The sequence below is a fragment of the Platalea leucorodia genome (genome assembly GCF_965183815.1).
Source record: "Platalea leucorodia genome assembly, chromosome: 2".
In the NCBI taxonomy this organism is placed as follows: Eukaryota; Metazoa; Chordata; class Aves; order Pelecaniformes; family Threskiornithidae; genus Platalea; species Platalea leucorodia.
The window spans coordinates 90,397,820-90,419,266 of record NC_138824.1 but is presented as its reverse complement, the minus strand read 5'-3'; the positions used below and the strand labels follow the sequence as shown (position 1 = coordinate 90,419,266).

The 21,447-nt window shown below is 36.2% G+C and overlaps 1 protein-coding gene across 6 annotated transcripts in view; it reads left to right on the top strand.

The window, feature by feature from the left end:
- DMD (dystrophin) overlaps window positions 1-21,447 on the top strand; it is a gene marked incomplete at both ends in the record, with an annotated part of 1,307,865 nt that overhangs the window by 1,135,739 nt on the left and 150,679 nt on the right. For all 6 annotated transcript variants that reach the window (XM_082303865.1, XM_082303861.1, XM_082303862.1 and 3 more), the window contains one exon: window positions 2,036-2,182. In XM_082303865.1, coding sequence (XP_082159991.1) covers window positions 2,036-2,182 — 147 coding nt within the window. The remainder of the gene's footprint in view (window positions 1-2,035; window positions 2,183-21,447) is intronic.

Genomic DNA, 21,447 nt, shown 5'->3' with positions numbered 1-21,447 from the left:
TTTTTATTTTAAATAGATATATTTATTTATTATATACAATTTTTATTTTTTTATTATATATTTTTATAATATATATAACAATATATACACATATATATATTTGTAATTTATATACAATGTGGGCATAAGTAACACTAGCTGAATGGTGTTCTCTCATCTTGGAAATGAAGCAACACTGGGGGAACAGAGTTGGCCATCCCAAGTATAAGCCACAGAGTCACGGCCAAGGACCTTGGGCCACTGAAACTAACAGATCACAGAACAAAGCAGTAAAATAACTATTTGAAAGTGAAGCGTTCACACAATGGTATATGTATCTCTTCAGCCTTTGAGGTCTTTACCTTACAAGAACAAATGTCTATTTTGATAGCATGTTGTTTGTTGTGTGAACTCAATTGCTAACTAAAATGATCAGGGTAAGTACATGTATAACTCTGTGGGATAAACCCAAACACATGAGCTCTTTTTCTTTTCTTTGTATTGCAGACCTTGCTCTACACTACACTGTAAATCCATATTCTCTCCAGTAATGTCAGTTGTGTTCCAGTGGTATAAAACTGGTGAAAAGGAGAAGTCAACTGTTATGTCATGAACTTGATGGAAGCCTCTTCTCTCACATTGTGGCACTTGCATCGTTCTCTGCACTTTCCTTTATGAAGTGCATATCACTTCTGATTGTGTATTTTACAGATTTATTGTTAGAGTCATTCACTGTACCTGAGTGCCACTTAAGTCAGTCTAACTACTATGTTGTAGGGTAATTTAACATAATTAGTGGAAGTCACGTCTGGTTTTGAGAGACATTTGAGAAACAATTTTTCAACGGTGTTTACCTTTAGTGCAGTTCACGGCATTCTAATGCCTATGAATCTCTTCATACTATTTACTCTTAAGGTTCACTGAGATATTGGATGGGCTTTTTGTGACCCTTTTGGCATCACATGTTGATGAAATTATTATTAGGCAATAATTTCAGGTTATTTGATGATCTAAAGTGAGATGCAGACCATGTGTGGTCTGTATTAAAAATGCTGAGAGAAAGGAGCTAGAAAGCAAGACGAATATATCAAGTAAATTATCCTGCCTTTGTGTGCAGACATCATATGGCAATAAAAAGTGCTCCTGAAAATGACAGAATTTGTCCCCTAGAAATGGCTCATTGTTACATTTTGACATATTTTACCGTGTTAAAGATGCATAAATGTCTCCTTAGAAAAGATAGATATGGAACAGCAGAAGATCTGCATAGAGATTCCTCTCTTTCATAGAGACATGGTGCCCTGAATTTATCTGAATTTACTCAGATGCATCATGGAAGCATCATCATCAGGTTGTTGCTTTTAAAATCAATAAATTTGTAACTAGCAGCTTCTCGTTTTCACATACAATACTGAAATTATTAGCTAGAATGCCCTTATGCATAGTTTTAAAGGTTATCTTACAAGATACATTATTTTATTTTTTCTGAAATATGAGTCGTGTAGGCCAGTTTGAGATTCATAGCAAAAAGATTTTTTTTTTTTTTACTTCCCATTACTAACCTTTTATTTGTAACACACAAGATACCCAGGGTAAGATCATGGCCTTAGTGAGGTCTGTAATAGTTTTATCATTGCTTCTCTTTTTTCATTTGTTGTATTTGGCAACAGCAGTCTTCCTCTGTTTTCATGTGTTTAACAGCACTTATTGCTCCCGTCCACCCCGAGGAACATGTGCTACACTCGCATAAAGGATGAGGCGGGACAGAAGCATGCTCTGCAGTGCACATCACAGTGCATGTGCTGGTTAGAGATTTGGCTTAACTGGCCAAAAATTGCTATGAAGGTTCCAACTTAACCTTCTGAAATAGTGGACCTTACCTTTGAGACCTGAAGTCCATATGAAGTTGTATAAAAAGACTGTTAACTGTATCATGACCAGTATACTCCTTCCTTTCAGCTAGACATGGAATACCTTTACATTACTAATCAGCTGGTAGCAGAGCCAATAGTTTTTGAAGTTAGTGCTTATCTTTATTTATATTTAATTCACACAGGTTTATCGAGCAGAAATTATACCCCTTAAAGAAAAGGTGCATCAAGTCAATGATCTTGCTCACCGGTTCACTCCCTCTGATATTCAACTCTCCCAGTACAATCTCAGCTGTGTGGAAGACCTGAACACAAGGTGGAAGGTGCTACAGGTACATTTCCTCTGACTTTTTTCTTTATGCTGCATTTAAGTAAATATTTTTTATTTCTGTGTGCTTGTTTTTTCCCTGTGGAATAGCACCAAAGGTATACTAAGGAATGAAAGAGGAAGCAGGCTTTCAGTAATGGTGCCTCTATGAGAAAACAGGAGTTAAAACTGACATATTTTCATATGCTTCCAAATATTTTATCAAGTAGAAATCGGGTAACCCAGTTTTTCATACTGTTAAAGTTCTCACACAGTTAACATACTTAATAGTTTATTTACCTTTTAATATTAATATTTTGCAATTCTTGCTGCCAAACATATCGTTTCTTTTAACTGGTTTATCCATGTTTTATACATATCTTTATAGTGTATATGGAAGATTCACATAAGACAGTTTACTTCTGCTGCTTCATTCCTTTTACTATTGTTTAAGTAATTTTCAGGAGCAGCAGTTTTAAATAAATTCCTCATAGGCAGATTAATGATTCTGTGCAGTGGAACCTTTAAAGTCACACCTGTAGAATCAATTATAAAATTACAAGGCATTACATGCATTCAGGTAATTAGCAGGATTTGATACTGCTGGACAGAAAGGGATTTTAAAAGTTGAGGCCTAATGCAGGAAAAATACTAAGATATATTATGAAATTAAGGTGAACATCAACTATAAGTTATAAATATTACAAAAAATTTTCAAATTCTTTGGATTTTTTTGTTTACATATATATCACTTAAATTTTAGATTATTTTGTGTTACCTTGTGAAAAAGCTTCAAATAGATATACTTTTTCCAAAATGCACTGTATATTAGCTTAGATTTTTAGGAACAATGTGCATGAGAGAGTATATGTAAGCATGCATGCACTGGTATATAGTGATGTAGGTCCCACAGCAGGGAAGTAATGTTATGATTAAATGAAGGTAAATGCAATTAAATTAACTTCATTAAGTGCTGGATTTTACTCACTGTTTTATTTCTTGCTCCATCACTGCTTCACTTTTTGAAATTGTGTCATTGTATTTACCTTAATATATTGAAAAAAATGTAGAAGCATGGAAGTTAATAAAGAGTTTTGCCTTCATTGTAAAAACCAAACATTAGCAATGGGCAAAAATGAACCAATTCCCTCTTGTCCTACATACAGATAAAAGACCACGGTGCTATCAACTCTAAATGTTAGTAAGAGCTTACTGCTGCTTTATTGCTTCTCCAAAAGAAATCTCACAGTTCTGTGACATGCCCAGTTTATCACAGTTCATGCAAATATTAACAGGAATTTTTTTTTTTCTTTTTCCTAAATCAGCAGTTTGCAGTGAGTGCTGGTTTAAGAAGATCATTAGCCCTAGATCTTTGTTCATTAGTATCCACTTTTTCACAGACACTCAGGATAGAGTTCAGGTAATATTATTAAAACAGATCAACAGAAATCTGGAAGAGAAAATGAGTATACCCAAAATGTTTATCCCACATATGAGGGAAATCACATGTTTCATTTTTTTAAAAACAAAGGCTGATTGAATTAACAAATTTGCTATGATTCATTGAAAAATACCTTATTTCACTAACAAAATAGTTAACTAAGTTCCAGTGGTTTGCTGAAATACTTCAGCTTGACTAACCTGATCTCCTTCTATGACAAGGTGACCCGGTTAGTGGATGAGGGAAAGGCTGTGGGTGTCGTTTACCTGGGCTTTAGTAAAGCCTTTGACACCGTTTCCCACAGCATTCTCCTGGAGAAACTGGCTGCTCATGGCTTGAACACGCATGCTCTTTGCTGGTTAAAAACTGGCTGGATGGTGGGGCCCAAAGAGTCGTCATGATTGGAGTTAAATCCAGCTGGCGGCCAGTCACAACTGGTGTTCCCCAGGGCTCCGTATTGGGGCTGGTCCTGTTCAATATCTTTATCAGTGATCTGGACGAGGGGATGGAGTGCACCCTCAGTAAGTTTGCAGACGACACAAAGTTAGGCAGGAGTGTTGATCTGCTGGAGGGGAGAAAGGCTCTACAGAGGGACCTGGACAGGCTGGATCGTTGGGCCGGGGCCAACAGCGTGAGATTCAACAAGTCCAAGTGCTGCGTCCTGCCCTTAGGTCACAACAACCCCATGCAACACTACATACAGGCTTGGGGAAGAGTGGCTGGAGAGCTGACTGGTAGAAAAGGACCTGGGGGTGTTGGTTGACAGCCAGCTGAATATGAGCCAGCAGTGTGCCCAGGTGGGCAAGAGGGCCAATGGCATCCTGGCTTGCATCAAAATAGCGTGGCCAGCAGGACTACGGAAGTGATCGCCCCCCTGTACTTGGCACTGGTGAGGCCACACCTCGGATACTGTGTTCAGTTTTGGGCCCCTCACTACAAGAAGGACATTGAGGTACTGGAGAGTGTCCAAAGAAGGGCAAGAACACTGGTGAAGGGTCTGGAGCACAAGACTTATGAGGAATGGCTGAGGGAACTGGGGTTGTTTAGCCTGGAGAAAAGGAGAGTGAGGGGAGGCCTTATCACTCTCTACATCTACCTGAAAGGAGGTTGTAGTGAGGTGGGGGTCGGTTTATTTTCCGAAGTAACAAGTGATAGGAGAAGAGAAAATGGCATTAAGTTGCACCAGGGGAGGTTTAGGTTGGATATTAGGGAAAACGTCTTCACTGAAAGGGCAGTCAGGCACTGGAACAGGCTGCCCAGGGAAGTGGTTGAGTCCCCATCCCTGGAGGTATTTAAAATGTATATAGATGTAGTGCTTAGGGACACGGTTTAGTGGTGGACTTGGCAGTGCTAGGTTAACAGTTGGACTCGATGATCTGAAGAGTCTTTTCCAACCAAAATGATTCTATGATTACTTCAGCAAGAAATAAGGGAAAGCAGGAAGATTTTTCAGAGTGAAAGTGTCTATCGTCTGAAAAAGTCAAACAAATCTGAGAGAAAGCCCAAGATAAATGTTTTGGTTTTATCATTCATGAAAGCAATAAACAAAGGGCCAATTTGACATTGTAGGCATTCAAAAATATATAGTGCAAATCACATGTTCACACGCATTTCAAAGATAATATTCTCTTTTTCCATAGAGTATAGGAAGCGTTGTGAACAATTCACTTTTCATTGTAAATTATTGTCTCAATTTATCAAATCCTGAGTATTTGGAAAACAAAGTGTTTCATCTTCTATGAAGATGGATACTTGGAGACAGTATGTCAGAGTGGGATGTTAGAGCTCATAGAACAGATAGTTAATTGGAATATTATGATTTACTGTCTTTTTTCATATTTACCTAAATGTCATCTGGAAGGTACGGAGAGCAAGGTGAAAACACTCCAGTAGATTTTTAAACACATCCTGAGAGGAAAAGACATAAGTAACTTTGAAGGATTATCATGTACAAAAGGCCAAGATGTGACCCCTGGGAAGAAGAGCACATCTGTTCCTGTAATATAATTTTTCTACTTAAAAGGGAGCAGAGTTTGAGACATATTGAGAGGCAGAGCTCATTTTTGTTAGAATAGCATAGCATAGCATAGCATAGAATAGTTCAGTTGGAAAGGACCTGCAACGATCATCTAGTCCAACTGTTCTACATATGAAGCCTGGTGGACATTAAAAATACTTAGGTGTGAGTGTCAGAGTATTATGAATTGTTCTGTGTTAGGGTTAGACTTAGTTATGTATGACCAGCACTCCAGTTATGTATGATACTATTTATAGAAAACTGAAATTTTAGCCGCGCAATAGGAAAAGCAAAAATAGAAATAATTTTTGTTTCATGCAAAACCATTCTGCTTCCAATATACGTTCCTATTGTTTGTGTCCAGCTTTCAGTTGGACTGCTGGGATATTTTTTCATTCTTCCTATTTTTTTTTTTTTTTTTGCCTAATTACCTCTCTTTTATTAATGTCACATAAAATATCTCCTTAATACTTTAGTCCATCCATAATTTTTTCTATTGATTTCAGCCTTCTATGTATTTTCATGTGTCTTTCTTTTATACTACCCATATTTTCTCTTTGGCTTCTATTCATTCCTTTTTTCAAAAAGTATTTATTTCTGTATTCCTACCCCTTTCCCCATCTTACTTCCCTTATTTCTATGATTTTTTTTTTTGTTCTTCCCTTTTTTTTTCCTCCAGCTATAGTGCTTCTTAATTTACTTGTCATTTTTTTCCCCCTCAAAAGGTTAGATCTCTCTCCCCCCCACTTCCTAGTGGGGAAAATATTTCTTACTCATGTATGCCATTTCCTAGAAAATATCACTGCAGGAAAATCATAAAACAGAGGCTTCTGTGCTATCACTTGCCAGAAGTATACCCATTCTTAGTTATGTGTGGGAAAAGTACATAAGGCCATAAGGTTTATCAGATCCAAAACAGTAGTGAATTCTAGTGCTATGACAAAGTTGCAGAGCATTGTGTAGAGGATGAAATGATGCCTTGTTTGTTGCTTTATTAACACCAGGACTTTCATAAGATCAGAGAAAACGTATCATTTAAAGCCAAATCTTACAGAAATCTATTATTATATTCATTTTACAAACATAAGAATAAGGCCGACCGTATTCAGTCATTTGCAGTATTGCATTTGCAGTGGTTGTACAGTGAGATTAGTACTATTAGTGAATAGTAGCAAATATTGCTGCAGAATCTTCCCAGAACTTCATTTATATTACTTCAATAATGCATGTTTGCCATTAATTTACTTTTTTTTATGTTCAGTTTTGGTCAATATACACTGGAGTATTACTGAAAGAAAAATATATGGAAAGGACTCAACCAATGACAGACTCCACCAATCCTGGTTTGAAGTGTTGTGTAAAGGTGTACTTCATTAATGAAAGCTAATGCACTCAGCTCAGTCACTGAAAATTATATCATCGTTTGTAGAGTTTAAGCAATGTGAAAATAATATTAGCTTCATGCCTTTAAAAGAGTAGTTTTGAGGAAAATATGCTGTTTATTTTTCCATTTTTCTTAAACATGAAAGGAGATGAAATCTCTCCAGGGAGCTATTTGTTATGAATTTCACAAGGAGCTCTCATGTTCAGATTCTGTGTGCTTCTAACAGTATGTGTAATGAGATCATCCTGGGGGAAAACTTGTCTTGCAAACTCTTGCTTACTCCCAGTCAACATTCGAGGAGCCAGGGAGACTAGATTGGCAGGAGTTATATCCACTTCATTTTGGTCAGAGATCCAGTTGGTGTAATGCTGGTCAAAAGGCAAAGCCTCTGACATATAAAAGAATTTCCAAGCATCCCATGGGGAACATAGCCTTCAGTTATCAAGAAAGATTTTTTTAGTTTAAATCAAATTGTAGCTACTCTTATTTAGAATAGTACCCCTAATAAGCTAAAAAATATAAGAACAACTGTCTTTCATCTGAAAAATGTATCTTTTAAGAGATTTTGTCATGGTATTTATATTTCAGTGCTTTTAGTTTAGCAAGTTGTAATGAACTGCTGTCATTTGTGGGTGGGTGTCTCTGTCCATAACAGTGGGCCCAGCCTGTCTAGTTTATAAAACCAAGCAAGCTAGAGGAAGCACATAAAATGGCTAGAGCTAAAACAGGCCATATCTTGCATATATATATGTATGCATATATATATTTCTGTGTATAAAGTGTGACTGTAAAGGAGCATTAGCCATAATTTCAGTATCATTCCTAACTGCTCAGGTCATCTTGCACCAGTAGCAATGATTCTCCAGCATGTAGGGATCTGAAGATTGATGTGGAGCAAAAGTATGCTGCCTATTACTAAAGGGACCAGCCACAACTATTATTCTGTTCCCTCAAACAGCACTCTCCGCTTGCAGGAACTGCTGAAGAAACAGCAGGCTTTTAATACCACTGCAGGCAGTTATTTTAGCAGGTCCAGTAGCGATAGGACAAGGGGTAATGGTTTTAAACTAAAAGAGGGTAGATTCAGATTAGATATAAGGAAGAAATTTTTTACAATGAGGGTGGTGAAACACTGGAAGAGGTTGCCCAGAGAGGTGGTAGATGCCCCATCCCTGGAAACATTCAAGGCCAGGCTGGATGGGGCTCCAAGCAACCTGATCTAGTTGTAGATGTCCCTGCCAATTGCAGGGGGGATGGACTAGATGACCTTTAAAGGTCCCTTCCATCCCAAAGCATTCTATGATTCTATGATTCTGTGATCTAAAGTTATATCATACTTTTATTTGTATTCTGCTGAGGACAGACTCTTTACTGAGCTGCATAATGCACACTATTGTAATAAGTATCACTGAAATGAATTATTTCAAAAAACAGCATCTTCTGGGTGCTTCGCAAATATTAGCTGTTTCTTTCAACCCATGGTGAGAAATATGAATGAATCTTATCATCTATGTTTGCAGAGGAACTAGTATCGAGAATATAAAAACCAGAAGGGAAATCCCTTCTTTCCTGAAATTGATGTGAAATCGTGACTGTGCATCAGGGTCTTGCTGGCCTCCATATGTAAACATCCCACCAAATGTTAATGATGATAGGTGTTTTCAAATATTTGCTCAGATCCAGTGAATCTCTCAGAAGCTGAGTCATGGGCATTCTGGGCAGCAGTCCTCAGCTTACACCCTGCTTTTGATAGGGGATGGGAACCAAGGCAAATAAGTTGCTTCAAAATGTAAGTTGACATCAGCACTTACCTATTATAGTAGCTTTTAGGTTTGTGGGGTTTTTTTCAATTTTACTTCACCTCCTCTCCTCCATGCCTTCTCCAAGAAAAAAATCCTCAGAAAAGAAGCGAAATAACAACAAAAATACACATGTAAAAGAAATGTTTTTTCAGGTCTCTCACAGTTCAATTGAAACAAGTTTACCAGATTCTCAGGTCATTTTTTTATTTCTATGTGCGTAGCATGGTAATGGCTTCAAGAAGTATACTTTAGGTCTAAACCACATAATTAAGATTTGAATGTGATTAAGGATATTCTATTATATAATTTTTCCTAAAGAAAAAGAAAATCCTCTTCTGGTTCTTTACAGTTCAGTTGTCCAATTGTTACTGCATAGGAATCTCATACAGGAAAGCTCTAGTCGTATAATTAAAGAGAAAATCTGCCTTAACTTTTTGTATATCTTACATTACAAGAAAAATTATTTATTCCAAATTAAAGAGTGAGTGAATGTAAATTGGGGTTATGTTAAAAGTGGATAGATTGGCAGATGATGCAACAGTAGCGAGAAAGATGTTTCTTCCTCTGCAGGAGGCAAAGAATGTCATGTATATAAGAATATGCCACATAAAAGGCAGTTAAATTTTTATATTTGAGCATTATTACCTTTCTATTACCTTAGCAGTTTCTCTTTCCATTGCATCATTTCATTAATTTTAATAATTAATTTGTTTCTGTTTCTTTGCTTTTCCTCTTTTTTAAACTATATTTTGACTTATGTCATCTGTAAGTAGCTGACAAAAACAGGAGATAACTTTTCTAAATACATGGAGCCAAAATTCTAGCTCACCTATAATTACGCTGATTAAGGCATTACTAAAATCATAGTTCTTTTCAACCTTGACATTTGAAATTATTTTAGTAGTTGCAGATTTCATCTTCCCAGCAGAGGGAGATTTTGATCCTTTTTGGAACTTGCATTTTCCCATCAGACTCTTTAGTTAAAATGTTGTTTTATATATTCCATGAGAACTGGAACTTCTGCCAAAACCACAGTTGTCATGGCTCTTTAATGGTCTCTTATTTATTTAATTGGCTATGCCAGTTGGCTTCAGAAGTCATACACCCATGTATTTTTCTTCATTTCTGTTAGCTTGAGTCCCAGTTTTGCTCAATGTTTGTCTGCAAAAATATGCATATAGATTCATTTTACAGTCATTCATTCTTTAGAGATCCTATTTATTTATTTCTGTAACCTAGTGGAGGAAGGCCAGCTATCTGGATTGGGATTCAATTCTTCTAATGAACTGTGTGTCAAAAATTGGCAAGATTCCTTCCTAAATTAGGAGGGCATCTTCATTGTTCTTTGTGGCATGTTTAGGGCAGTCAGTGAAAGAAAGTGTGTATGTAAGTATAAACAGGCATGGTGATCATCAACAGCCATGCCAGCAGGAAAACTGATAAAACCATGTGAAAGTTATGATGTTCTGTGCGTTAGAATTTCAGTTTGTTGAAACTGTAAATGCTTTAGTCACTTTTTTTATAGAAGATACATTCATTTTAGAGTTTTATTATCCTTTTTTGACTTCCTTTACTTTGGAATTTTGTCCTCTATGAAGATTTGTTTTGAAGACCCATGCAAAAGAACAGATATTTAACCTACTTTATATTCTCATTTCAATATGCATATATAGATTTCTTTTGATTTATTTTTTTGTTTCTCATATATGTGTGTGGATATATGGGATTATAAAAAAACTGAGTTATGTTGTTTATACAAAGCACTTACAAATTATCAAATGCAAGAAAATATGTTATATATGCAACTTGAATTTGGCACTCTTGTACAATCTTTGAATATACGATATTCAGTAAGATCTCTGATTTATCTGGTTGATGGATAAATGATAGGAAGAGAATGGGCATATTAGTTGATATATGTTAGTCTTGTTTCCTTATAAGACTTGTGCAATTTGCTTCCACCTGTCAGCAGTTATAGATTACATTTGGCAGCACACATCTATATGAGTCACGCCAGACTATATTTAGGATACTGGGGAAAACTGAGGTTATGATACTGTTGAAAATTTATTCACTGGAAACCAACATCCACTAGTTCTGTTGCTTTTTAGTCAAGCAGTTTTACCTAAATCATTCAGTTTATAGCTCTTTAACTTATTCACTGGCCACCATTGAAACTGTACTGAAGATGGAATTAATCATATTCTTTAATGTTCATTATCCATAATACCCGAGCATCTTAAAAACATTAATTGAAATTATTTCTGTAGAAGTCCCTTTGACAAGGAAAGTGGAAGCTACATTTGCAGTGTTAAAGCTCTGAGTTTCAGTCCTACGAAGGTGTGTAGACTATGGGAGTTGGGAGTTTTTTACCTTGGATGCTGAAATTGGACAGATAGCTTCATTTTTTTTCATGTCCAAATGGAGAGAATATGGCCTGATTTTTTTCAGCACCTTATTAAGTGTGTGACCTAATTCCAATCAGCTACGTTTAGGCTGTTCATTATGAAAATTAGGGGGATTTTGAGGTAAGAACATGTGAGGGTGAAAAGCTGGGAAGTGCACGAAGATAGCACCAGTCAGAATAGTGAAAGCAAACAAGGGCAAACCAAAAATGAACCTTGCAATTATAAGTCATTCTCCAAACCTGGCTTCCACATCACAGGTCCTTTTCCTTGCCAAAATGTTGTCAACTGTCAGAGCTCATAATTCGTGGGTTAGATTTTAAAATGCAGTAGAATAGGACAGGATTGCGTAGGGTCGGGTAGGGTGGGATACATTGTCAGCTATCTGCTGACACCAGAAGGATGATGAGTCTTAGCAATTTCTGGTTCTGCTCCATACCCTGGAGGGGATATACTCTGCTGACACAGATTGTCTGTCCATTCATGCCTGCTTGGTTTGAAGCGAGGTTAAAGCAGATGTACAAAGTTTGCTCTGAATGCGGAACACGTTTGTCGCAGATAGAGCATTCACGGAATTTAAGAGCTGTCCTGTAAAGGCTCTCTCTGATGTGATTTTCAGAGGCTTGTAACTCAATGAAACCTTAATGAATATCCTTGGTAGCAGTAGAAAACCTCTTAGATTCCAAGTCTCAGTGCCAAAGTATTGTTACAGATTTTTAGAGGGAGAGACTGTAAAACTGGCAAAAAAATATTCCTCTTTCTCCCCATTTTTGTTAATCTCTTCTTCTGAAATGCTGTGAATTTTTTTGGAGGAAACTTCATTTAAAGTGATAAAAAGCCCAAGATAGAGAAATAATACGCAAATTTCCAGCGCAAAAGGTTCATGTTAGCCAATTTTTTTTTTCTTTGTTGAGTCATTTTGTGTCTTTCTGACATATCAATTACGTATTATATCACTGCAGATATTTTTATGTCAGGCTGTCTACTTTCAGGTTACAGAGAGTTTTTACCGTCTTTAGGCTAGGCAGTATTTTGTGCTGTATTTTCTAAATCTTTTTGTTTCAGTAAGACTTTAAGCTAAGTAAGATATTTTTGCCATTTTAGAAAGTACTGTTAACAATAGTGTTTAAAATACTGAAAATGTCAGTAGCGCTAAGTTGTGACACAGTTTTAAAACCAGCCTTTGTGGATTATTATGTGTGTCATTTTCAGAATATTTTCACAATGTGCTCTCTGAAATTGCCATTGTAGTTTTCATCACACCTTGAGCAAAGATGAATGTCGTGTCCTTATATGGAAAATTCTGGGCAATGTGGAAGTCATGTCATGGTATGTTAACTGTAGAGGAGGGCACTTTATAATTAAAATGGCTCAACTCCTGGTATGTGTTGTGTGTGCAAGTGTTTTCTATAAAATGCTTCCAAATTTGGATCCGCCCAGCACAACACAGGCAAAAGGAGTTATTTCAAGATGCTCATTGCTTCCTGTGGCTCATCTAAGCCATTCAATTCTTATGCTTGCTGTTACTTTATAAAACACTGATACTGCAATAACCTTTAGAAATGCACCCCTTAGTTGCAGAACAAATGTAGTATAAATTATGGTTCTTGACATAGAGAGCTTACAATTTCAGGGTTTATTCATATTAATTTAATATTTCTTTTTTACCTGGAGGATCATAGCAACATCCAAATCTTATGTTATAGAAATGAATTCTTTAGGGTATGCCATTTTGTTTGGGAAGCCTCAAGTGTGTAGATTGAAGACTCAATTAGTCTTTCTCTTCCATTTTCTCAGGTGTTCAAAGTTGGTTCTCTGCCATAGCTCGGTTTGTTTTAAAACAAAATTAATGACATGATTAATTAGCATTAATCAATCTAGAAGAATAAGCCTAAGTCTACATTTGTAGATAGTATATTCATTATGTCAGAGTTTTCACTTTCATCCCTCTGATTTCTTACATTGATCTCAAGTGGTTTGTGTTCTTTTCCCCCAATACCCTCATTTATGACTCTCTTTCACCTGTAAAAACAATGAGTTCTGTTCTGTTTATCTGACACCTATCTGATAATACAGTGCTGTTTCAGCAGTGCAGTCATTTTTTGGGTACTCAGAAGAAATAGAAGAATGTGTCTTCCATTGAATACCTTTGTGGTTCTTGTATATCCCAGCATTCCAGTTCCTTATCTCAAAACATCACATTTCAAATCCTGAATTGACTTTGTCTGTACTTTTGCCAGCCAAAGAGCTAAGATGATAACTGAATTTGGTTTGCACATCAGTTGTCATAGCTAGCTGCAATATATCCCTGAATCTGGCTAGGTTTACCTTTAAAGAGAAAGAGTTTACATTTTTCTCATAAAGCCTTCGTAACTTTATTCAGCTGTGAATGACATGTGAAATACTGTCAGACCAGTAGGGTCTGTTGCAGAAATCACGCAGGCTTTCTCTTTTAAAAAGTCAAGATCTAATCCATTTTCTTCACTAGTGAATAGGTCAGCTCCCAGTAAATAAAGTTTCTGAAAGACAGGGACAAATCCAATTTTGTGATCACCACTTTTCTCTTTCAACACTGGGCCCCCACATTGTTAGACTGTGCTCAGTAATTCCCACAGTGGATGGAATAAGCCTGTGATGTTTAACAGTGCTAGGTCCTGCTGATTATTTTAGCTTTGCCAATGACCCTCTACATAATTTTTCAAATTATTTTAACTACTTTGTGCATGAATTTACATGTTTTGAGGTAAGTATCCATTTATGGACCAGAAAGAGATGTTATGAAACTTAAATAAACTAGAATGAAATTGTGTTAATTTGGTGTAAATCATAGCAGCCTTTCAATTTTACTATAGTTCTGATGGTTTACATAGTTTAAGGGTCTGTCCTATTCCTAGACAAGGAGGCCAGAAAAACAAACTCTATTTCATGTAAATTTGTGTTTATAAGTATTTATTGGTATACAGGCCAAGGCCCCTAAATCACAGCTGATAGTGTATTTGTGATGTCAGCTGCACTACAGTATGTGGAAAGGGCTTTGGACACAAACTGCAGTCTTATATTATTCAGCATGTTTATCAAAAGCATGGTTATATTTAAGGAAAACATGGATGTTGTAAAAGCTGCTTCTGTTAGTCTGTAAACCTATTCCAGAAAACAAATCCGGGACTCTTTAACATAACACTTGCATGCTCTTATATAGCATTCTAGTATTCAGTGGTAACACTGCTCTGGAAATAAGAGGTACAAGGCAGACTTTAGACTGGTATGTTAGAACTTAAGCCATCATGGGCCATTGGCTTTGTCTGCTCTGCCATCCCTCACAACTGTACTGTTATCCCTGTTGATCTTGCATAGCTCAGATATCCTTGTATGACCCAAGAGCAACACTTGTGCCTTTTTGTGCCAGAAGAAAAGCCCTTTATTGTACGGTTTATCAAATAACATCCTAGGAAAGATGTAAAAGCTGAAAGAATAAAAAGCCTGATTTGCTGTTTTTAGAAAGCTAATCAATTCTTAAACTTTTAGATAGGAAATATCATTTGTTCCTGATCCTTCTAGCTCCTTGGATGAGTAGTCCAGAAAAGACCTATTCACAGTTGTACACAAAGTAGATTTCATGAGCTCCTGGGTTATATTATTTACATGATCAGTATATTCACACAGCAGCGTTACTGCTTAGACATACTGTATTTCACTGTCTTTCTCATATTCAGACAGGCTCTAGCTTGCCAGAATTTTTTTTTTTTTTTTTTTTTTTTCTGAATGAGCATGTAACAGATGTTTGTTTTTGGCTCTATGTCTACATTCTTTGAAAGCTGGAGAATTAAATTGCTGACATTCAGACAACACTAATTCACATATCCAGGGAGCCTAATTTGCCATCCCCGAGATCCTGATTCCTGGTGTTCATGGGTTTAAAAACCATTTCAGTGACACAATATAAGAATAGGCTGGGGAGTTTCAATAGTATGCTCCTGCTAAACATAATCACATTTTATAAACATCTGCGTCATTACTGGTGTGATTCATCTCTAAGCTGTATACAGCTGTGTTTCCAGTTTCAATTAACAGTCCCTTAATTGCATATCCATCTTATGTTACTAATTTAGTTAATTTATTCATAATTAAGAGTATTCTATTTTCTACGAAGGTTTGTTGAGCTTAGTACACTCTAAAAAATAAAAAAAATAAGGCTGAGGGATTTTGATTCTTACAACAGTCACATCAGAACAAAAATGTCATTCATGCACCTAGAGAGGAAGACAAGATATAAGGGATATTTTTTCTTTTCTCACTGTGGACTGAGAAACCTTTGGAAGGGTTTTGCTTTGTGTTTGAAAGCAAATGAGAATATGAATGTGCTCTTTTCTCCTCATTTTTGCCCTTCTCCCTTTTGCCCAAAATCTAATGTAATTCTATAGTTTAGACTGATACAACAGGTTTTAATATGTAAGAAGAAATAACACTAAAAGGGGTGTTACAAGAACAGAGGCACGTAGGAGACACAAATCATCCTGTCTCATGCATTTTTGTCCACTAACATTTATATTTTAGAGTACCATGTATTTAAAAGGACCTGTGTAATTAGGAACTGTGAGATAACTTAAAAATTAAGCCTGAGATGCACCCGGGTGGAAGATAAGGACTGTCTGAGTAATATTATTTATCAAAAGAACTGTTTGCTTTTCAGAAAATCTTTTGTATATCAGTAAAAGAACATTGTGTGCAAAATGGTTTAGAAATCATAGAAACAAACCTTCTTGCAGCTGTCCACAATCTAATGATGTTCTTCACCTACCATTTAGCAGGACTGGTTACAAATGTCCAGTACTTCATAAATACACAGATACTGTCTTCTCCATTGTCTTTACAAACCCTGCTGGGACATTAATTCTAGGAGATGTCTGCAGTATTAACGAGTTGTATGTATAAATGGTCCTGTTTTCTTTTTTCTTTCTTTTTATTTTTTTTCAAAAAAACCCATCTTTTTCTGACTCCCTTTAGCATGACAAGTATTTTGATCCTTGAATGTTATCAGTCAGCAGGTGAGCAGAACATTGAAAGTTCAGCATCCCTTTCTGAAAAAGAAAAGAGGAAGAAATACAGAGCAGTCTTCCCTCTTTAAAAACAAAAATATTTGTTAGTAGTTTGAGATAAATATTGTTTCCTGAGTAGACTATCACATTGCTATAATTTGAAGTAAACATAGGGATCTGTAAGCTGTACGGAAAACATTGAAATAGTCTGATCAATATCTCTCAAGCAGAGATGCAGGTTTTTAATGACAGCTGCTGAATCCCTTCTAGCTGAAAATCACAGTTGTCTGCTCCTTTTTCCTTTAATCTTCTCCTTCCTCCAATCTCCTTGATGCTCTTTTTAGTTTCTCTCATTGCTCTTTTTCTCCTTGAAGCTTCCTTTCTTCCTCTTCATATAAGTTTCTCCTTGTCTGTCATACATCTACAATCATACCACTACTCTTTAAAAAAAAAGCTAGGAAGAAAATCATTACAGAAACAAATAGAGAACACAACCAGAGAATTTATATATAATTTATATATATATTTAATATAAGAAGGAAAGAAAGTGATGGAGAGAGGAAAAGCGGAATATAAGGTGCAGGTGAGGTAGGCTTTTAGTCATGGCAGTGTTACGAGTCACAACCTTTTCTTTTCCCAAGGAATCACTGAAGATCAGAGTTAGTGAAAGATACAGCCATGCTTTAAGCAGACTTCTAATGCTCTTCAAAGCAGACAGTCTCATAATTTTCTTTTCTTTTACTTGTCAAATATTAATGCCGGAATGTAATCTTGTGAAGATAATAAAAGTTTGAACCATTTCAACCTCTTAGCTGCATACTCTATGTATTTAGCAAATAGAATGACAGTTGCAGTGCTAACCTTCCTGTACGAATTCCAGGCTGCCCCACCTTTTTTGATTAAAATGGTGATTAGGGTTAAAGGAGATTATAGCAATTTGCCAGGGTCCTGTTTCACTGCAAGCTCAAGGTAAGAAAGGGTGATTCAAGTGCCTGCAGAAAGATAGATTATCACAGGCTGATCAATCTTCAAGCTTCTGTGGATTTTTACTACATTTGTTATTTGCGTACATTCTCCAGATTTTACTATGCAAGAAGGGAAATGCATTAATTTTCCGTACACAAAAAAAAAAAAGTTAAGAATTTTCTCCCTCCAAAGAGAGATGGGTCTTCAAAAGGGAGCACTTAGGCCTTTAAAGTATCATAATATTATCATACTCTGGAGGTTTGTTTTTTCTTTTCCCTTTTCTTACTCTATATAAAATGATAGGGCAATTGTATCTTGTACTTCAGATGGTAGGTTTAAACCCTATGGAAGCCTATATTCATGTAAACCTACGTGAATTTGTATTTTAAAGAGAATTGCACATGATTTGCTTAGTTATCTAGAGAGATGCCTGAGCCACAAGTTGGAAATAAATATAATATCCAGATCTTGAATCACGTTCCTGTTTAAATTAAGCTTTTCAGGTTAAGGTTTTGGGTTTAGATCATTAAGATCATCAGGTTTCAGTTCTGAACCCTCAATTTCATTACATTAGACATGGGGCTCCCATCCATGTTCTTCCCAGAAGATGACTTTTTGCATGCAGTGTTAGGAAAAATTTGGTTGATTTTTATTTTCTGCTTACCTTTACTGACAGAGAAGAAAATAAATAACTGTCATGAAAATACTGGTACATTTTTGTGTGTTTCAGTTTTGTGTCTTTAACCTCAGAGGACAATTTTACTTTTAGTATGCTCTCAGAACTCCTGAGGGACCTGGAACAGAAGATATGCCCATGTACTGCTGATCTCGATAGCATATGAGTACAGTATTACTGTGCTCACAGTTGCTGCTGCTTAGAGTAAGCAGTTGAAACAACCAGCTTTAAGTTTCAGTTCTGAATGCCCCATTGGTTTAGTCATTGTTTGTTCTACTACAGAATATGTCTGGTTTAATAGAGAAATTAGGTTTTTGCAATAAATATTAGTCTTGAACTGTACTTCAGTTAATATTCCCTTTTTTTTTCCCCTCACAAAGAGTGACTTTTCAAAGACTGCTCTCTGATCCTAAGTAATGCAATAACAGACCTCCCAGCTATCTGGACATGTCTTTCACCAGATCAGCCAATACCTAAAATGTGTCTGTTAAATGTTTACTTGTTATGTAAAACAAGTGTGGTGATTTTGAGTCACTTGTGGGAAATAGGACTGTATTTAACTGATGGCTAAAACAGCCCAGCCTAGGCCTGACCAAGAAAGAAATCAGTCAGTAAAAGATCAAGAAAGGAAGAGGGATCATTTAGGCCACCAGAAGATCAGAGGTATTCTAGTTATGAAAAAGCAATTTGCCCTTCTGATAGGGTGCCCACATCTGCTCCTGAATGCAAGCGCAAGTGCTGTGTGCCGTACCTAGGCTGGTCCTGTTTACTTCAGTGGAGGACACGTATAAAGTCAGCAGGATTTATCTCCCTGTTTCCTGGTCATGTCAATCTGTCATCCTTCACTTGTGGAAAATCTTCAAAGATTCTTGGCCTGTTATACTAAATGAGTAAGTCTGTGCAGATTTGAAAACCTAGATTTGTTTCTGAGGTTTTTGTGTGTGCTGTCCTCCCACTCCAAGGATTGTATCAATCCCATTAAAGTAGCTGCCTCTCAAAGTACTTCAGCAGGTTTTGGATTTGGTTTTGGTTTTGTCGTGTTGTGTGTCCCCCCCCCCCCCCCCCCATATTTGGATGCATAGGTGAACTTCTAGAATTTTAATTATGTCTGTATCAGATGAGCTGCAGAAATGTAAAAGAGTTTTGGGTGAGATTTAATTTTAGATAGCAGCTTAATTAACTGCATTTGTAAAAACGAGTACAACTTTAATTAAATGTCTCTACATTAATTTAGTTATTTAATTGAAAATTTATTGGGATACTCCTTACAATTTATAACTCTTCCTGTTTGAGGATCTTAAATAACAGATCATAATAATAATTAAAAAAAAAAAAAGTATTTAAGCTTTTGCTAGATTTGTACCAGCTTTTTTCAAATAGCAGAAAGGGTTTTTTTCTCCTAAATACTTATTCTGGTTTATTGATTCTATAAGAGGATTGGACATCTGAAAACTCAACCTATAAATGATGATTGAAGAAGTATTTTTGCCTTCTCATATGTGCTGGGGTTGGTTTGTTTTTATCCTACATCAGCTTTTGTCCCTTTTTCAATGTCATATCGACACTGGCTTGTACTACAAAACTACTACTCACAAGACTTTTCAGGGCACAGGTGTATTGGGGTTAGTTGTGATGCACAGGGAAAGCTGTTTGAAAGCTGGGTCTGCAAGATTCTGTGCTGTCAGAGGTATAAGTAGGGGAGCAAGTCTGGTAAGGAGAGCAGGGGCCCAAGACACTTTAATCCTTTTGTAGTATTTCATAGGAGCCAGCACATTTCCAGCACAGCATGTAGCTTCTCTCTGGTTCCCCATTCTGCTTTGAGAGATGTGGAGAGACAAAGAGAGGCTGGAGCGCTACGCCTCATTAGAGCAAGGTGTGCAGCTATTTAAATGAAACCCTGTACTGTGTGTCCACCTTCTCTCATGACCCGACAACATGAGAAAAGGTTAATAATTTCTTTTCACAGTTAGGCTGCATTTACCTGAAGTAGAAATATATAATATATATGTTATACTAAACATTATATATAAAGTACAATTCATTCCAACTTACCTTCCATTTCTGAACCTATACCAATGATCACAATCTTCCAGTGATAGCACTCAGAATTTCCAGTAGTATATGCTTTCCTCTAATTGAAATTATTTCCACTGCCCTACATTTCCCTTACGATTGAAAAGTGAATTCCATTGATACTTTGCCAAAGGGCCTGTTCATAATAATTTTCTTTTCCTTCCCAACACCTATTGCATGCATCAGTTGCATAAATGGTAATTTGAAGCCTTTTTAGCACAGCTGGATATTTTTCATTGATTCTTTTCATCTGAGCGTCATTCATTAGAGTTCCTTCATCTTTTTGTCTGCAGTGCACTTTATCTACAGAATGCTAGGATCTGTACAACAAAATAGAACAAAATGTACAAGGACTTCAAGTCCTTCCAGTGTCGTATCTGTCAGGTTATAAATTTGAGACAGAGCAACCCCATTTGCTTGCCTTCCTTGAGCTACCTATTTATCTTTATTTATTCCATACTGACAAAGAAACTACGAGAAGTTGCACTTGATTGTTCCAATCCTCCTTCTTGTGATTTGCATTACTGCTACCTTTCCAAATGTTCTTTAAAGTATATACTTATAAAAATATAGGCTGGCATTTAGAAAGGCTCAAGTTTGCTTTTCAGTACACACATGAATATTATGGTCTCTGTCCCACAGCTTCACCCTTTCCATCAGGGTAACTAGATGTATATATAGAACTTTTACTTCTCTCCTTTGTTTTAGGAAAAAGCAAGTTTGTCATTACAACCAACACTACTTTTTCAAGAATTTTTTAATTAAATGCTTTGTAAAAACTGAAAGTGTTATTGGGAGAGAACAGCTAAGCATTTTTTTTTTAATTATTACAAATTTTAAAGTGTAAAGATTTTTGAAATTATCTAAGTGAAACTATAAACAGCTTTTTAAAAATAACGTTGCTTTCTGTTTCATTTTTTTCTCAATATTTTAATTTTATGACCCAGGAAATGTAACCACATTTTCTGCTCAGCTTTGCCACTACAGATACAAAAGTGGTGTGTGAGTACTTAACATGCATAATATAAATAGTTGACATTGTCAAAGAAAATAATATATGTGAAATAAAGTACTCACTGCTTAGGTGAGTAAAAAGAAGGAGCTTTCTTGGAAGTGCTGGAGTGAAATTTAACTGTTAGTCAAACTTTCAGTTATATCTTCTTTTCCAGACAGCAAAAGACTGATTTAGCAGACTTCAACAAGAACACTTACTTACTTCTAAGATGTTCAACCTCTCAGATCTACGTGTTATTTGGGGAGTATTACTTGATTTCCTTCACCTAATTAACTGATGGAAATTCTTGACTAAATGATGGATTTGGGGTAAAAGGTGGATAGTCTTTCTGTACTTTTTTATTTGCTGTCATTGAAACGTTTTATTTGTGGTACAGCAGGTTGTTTGAAGTGAAGCTTGATTGCTCTATATTCTTAAATTGTTCAGTGAAATAAACAGTAAGAGAGTCATTTTCCATGAAGGTGTAGTGTGATAG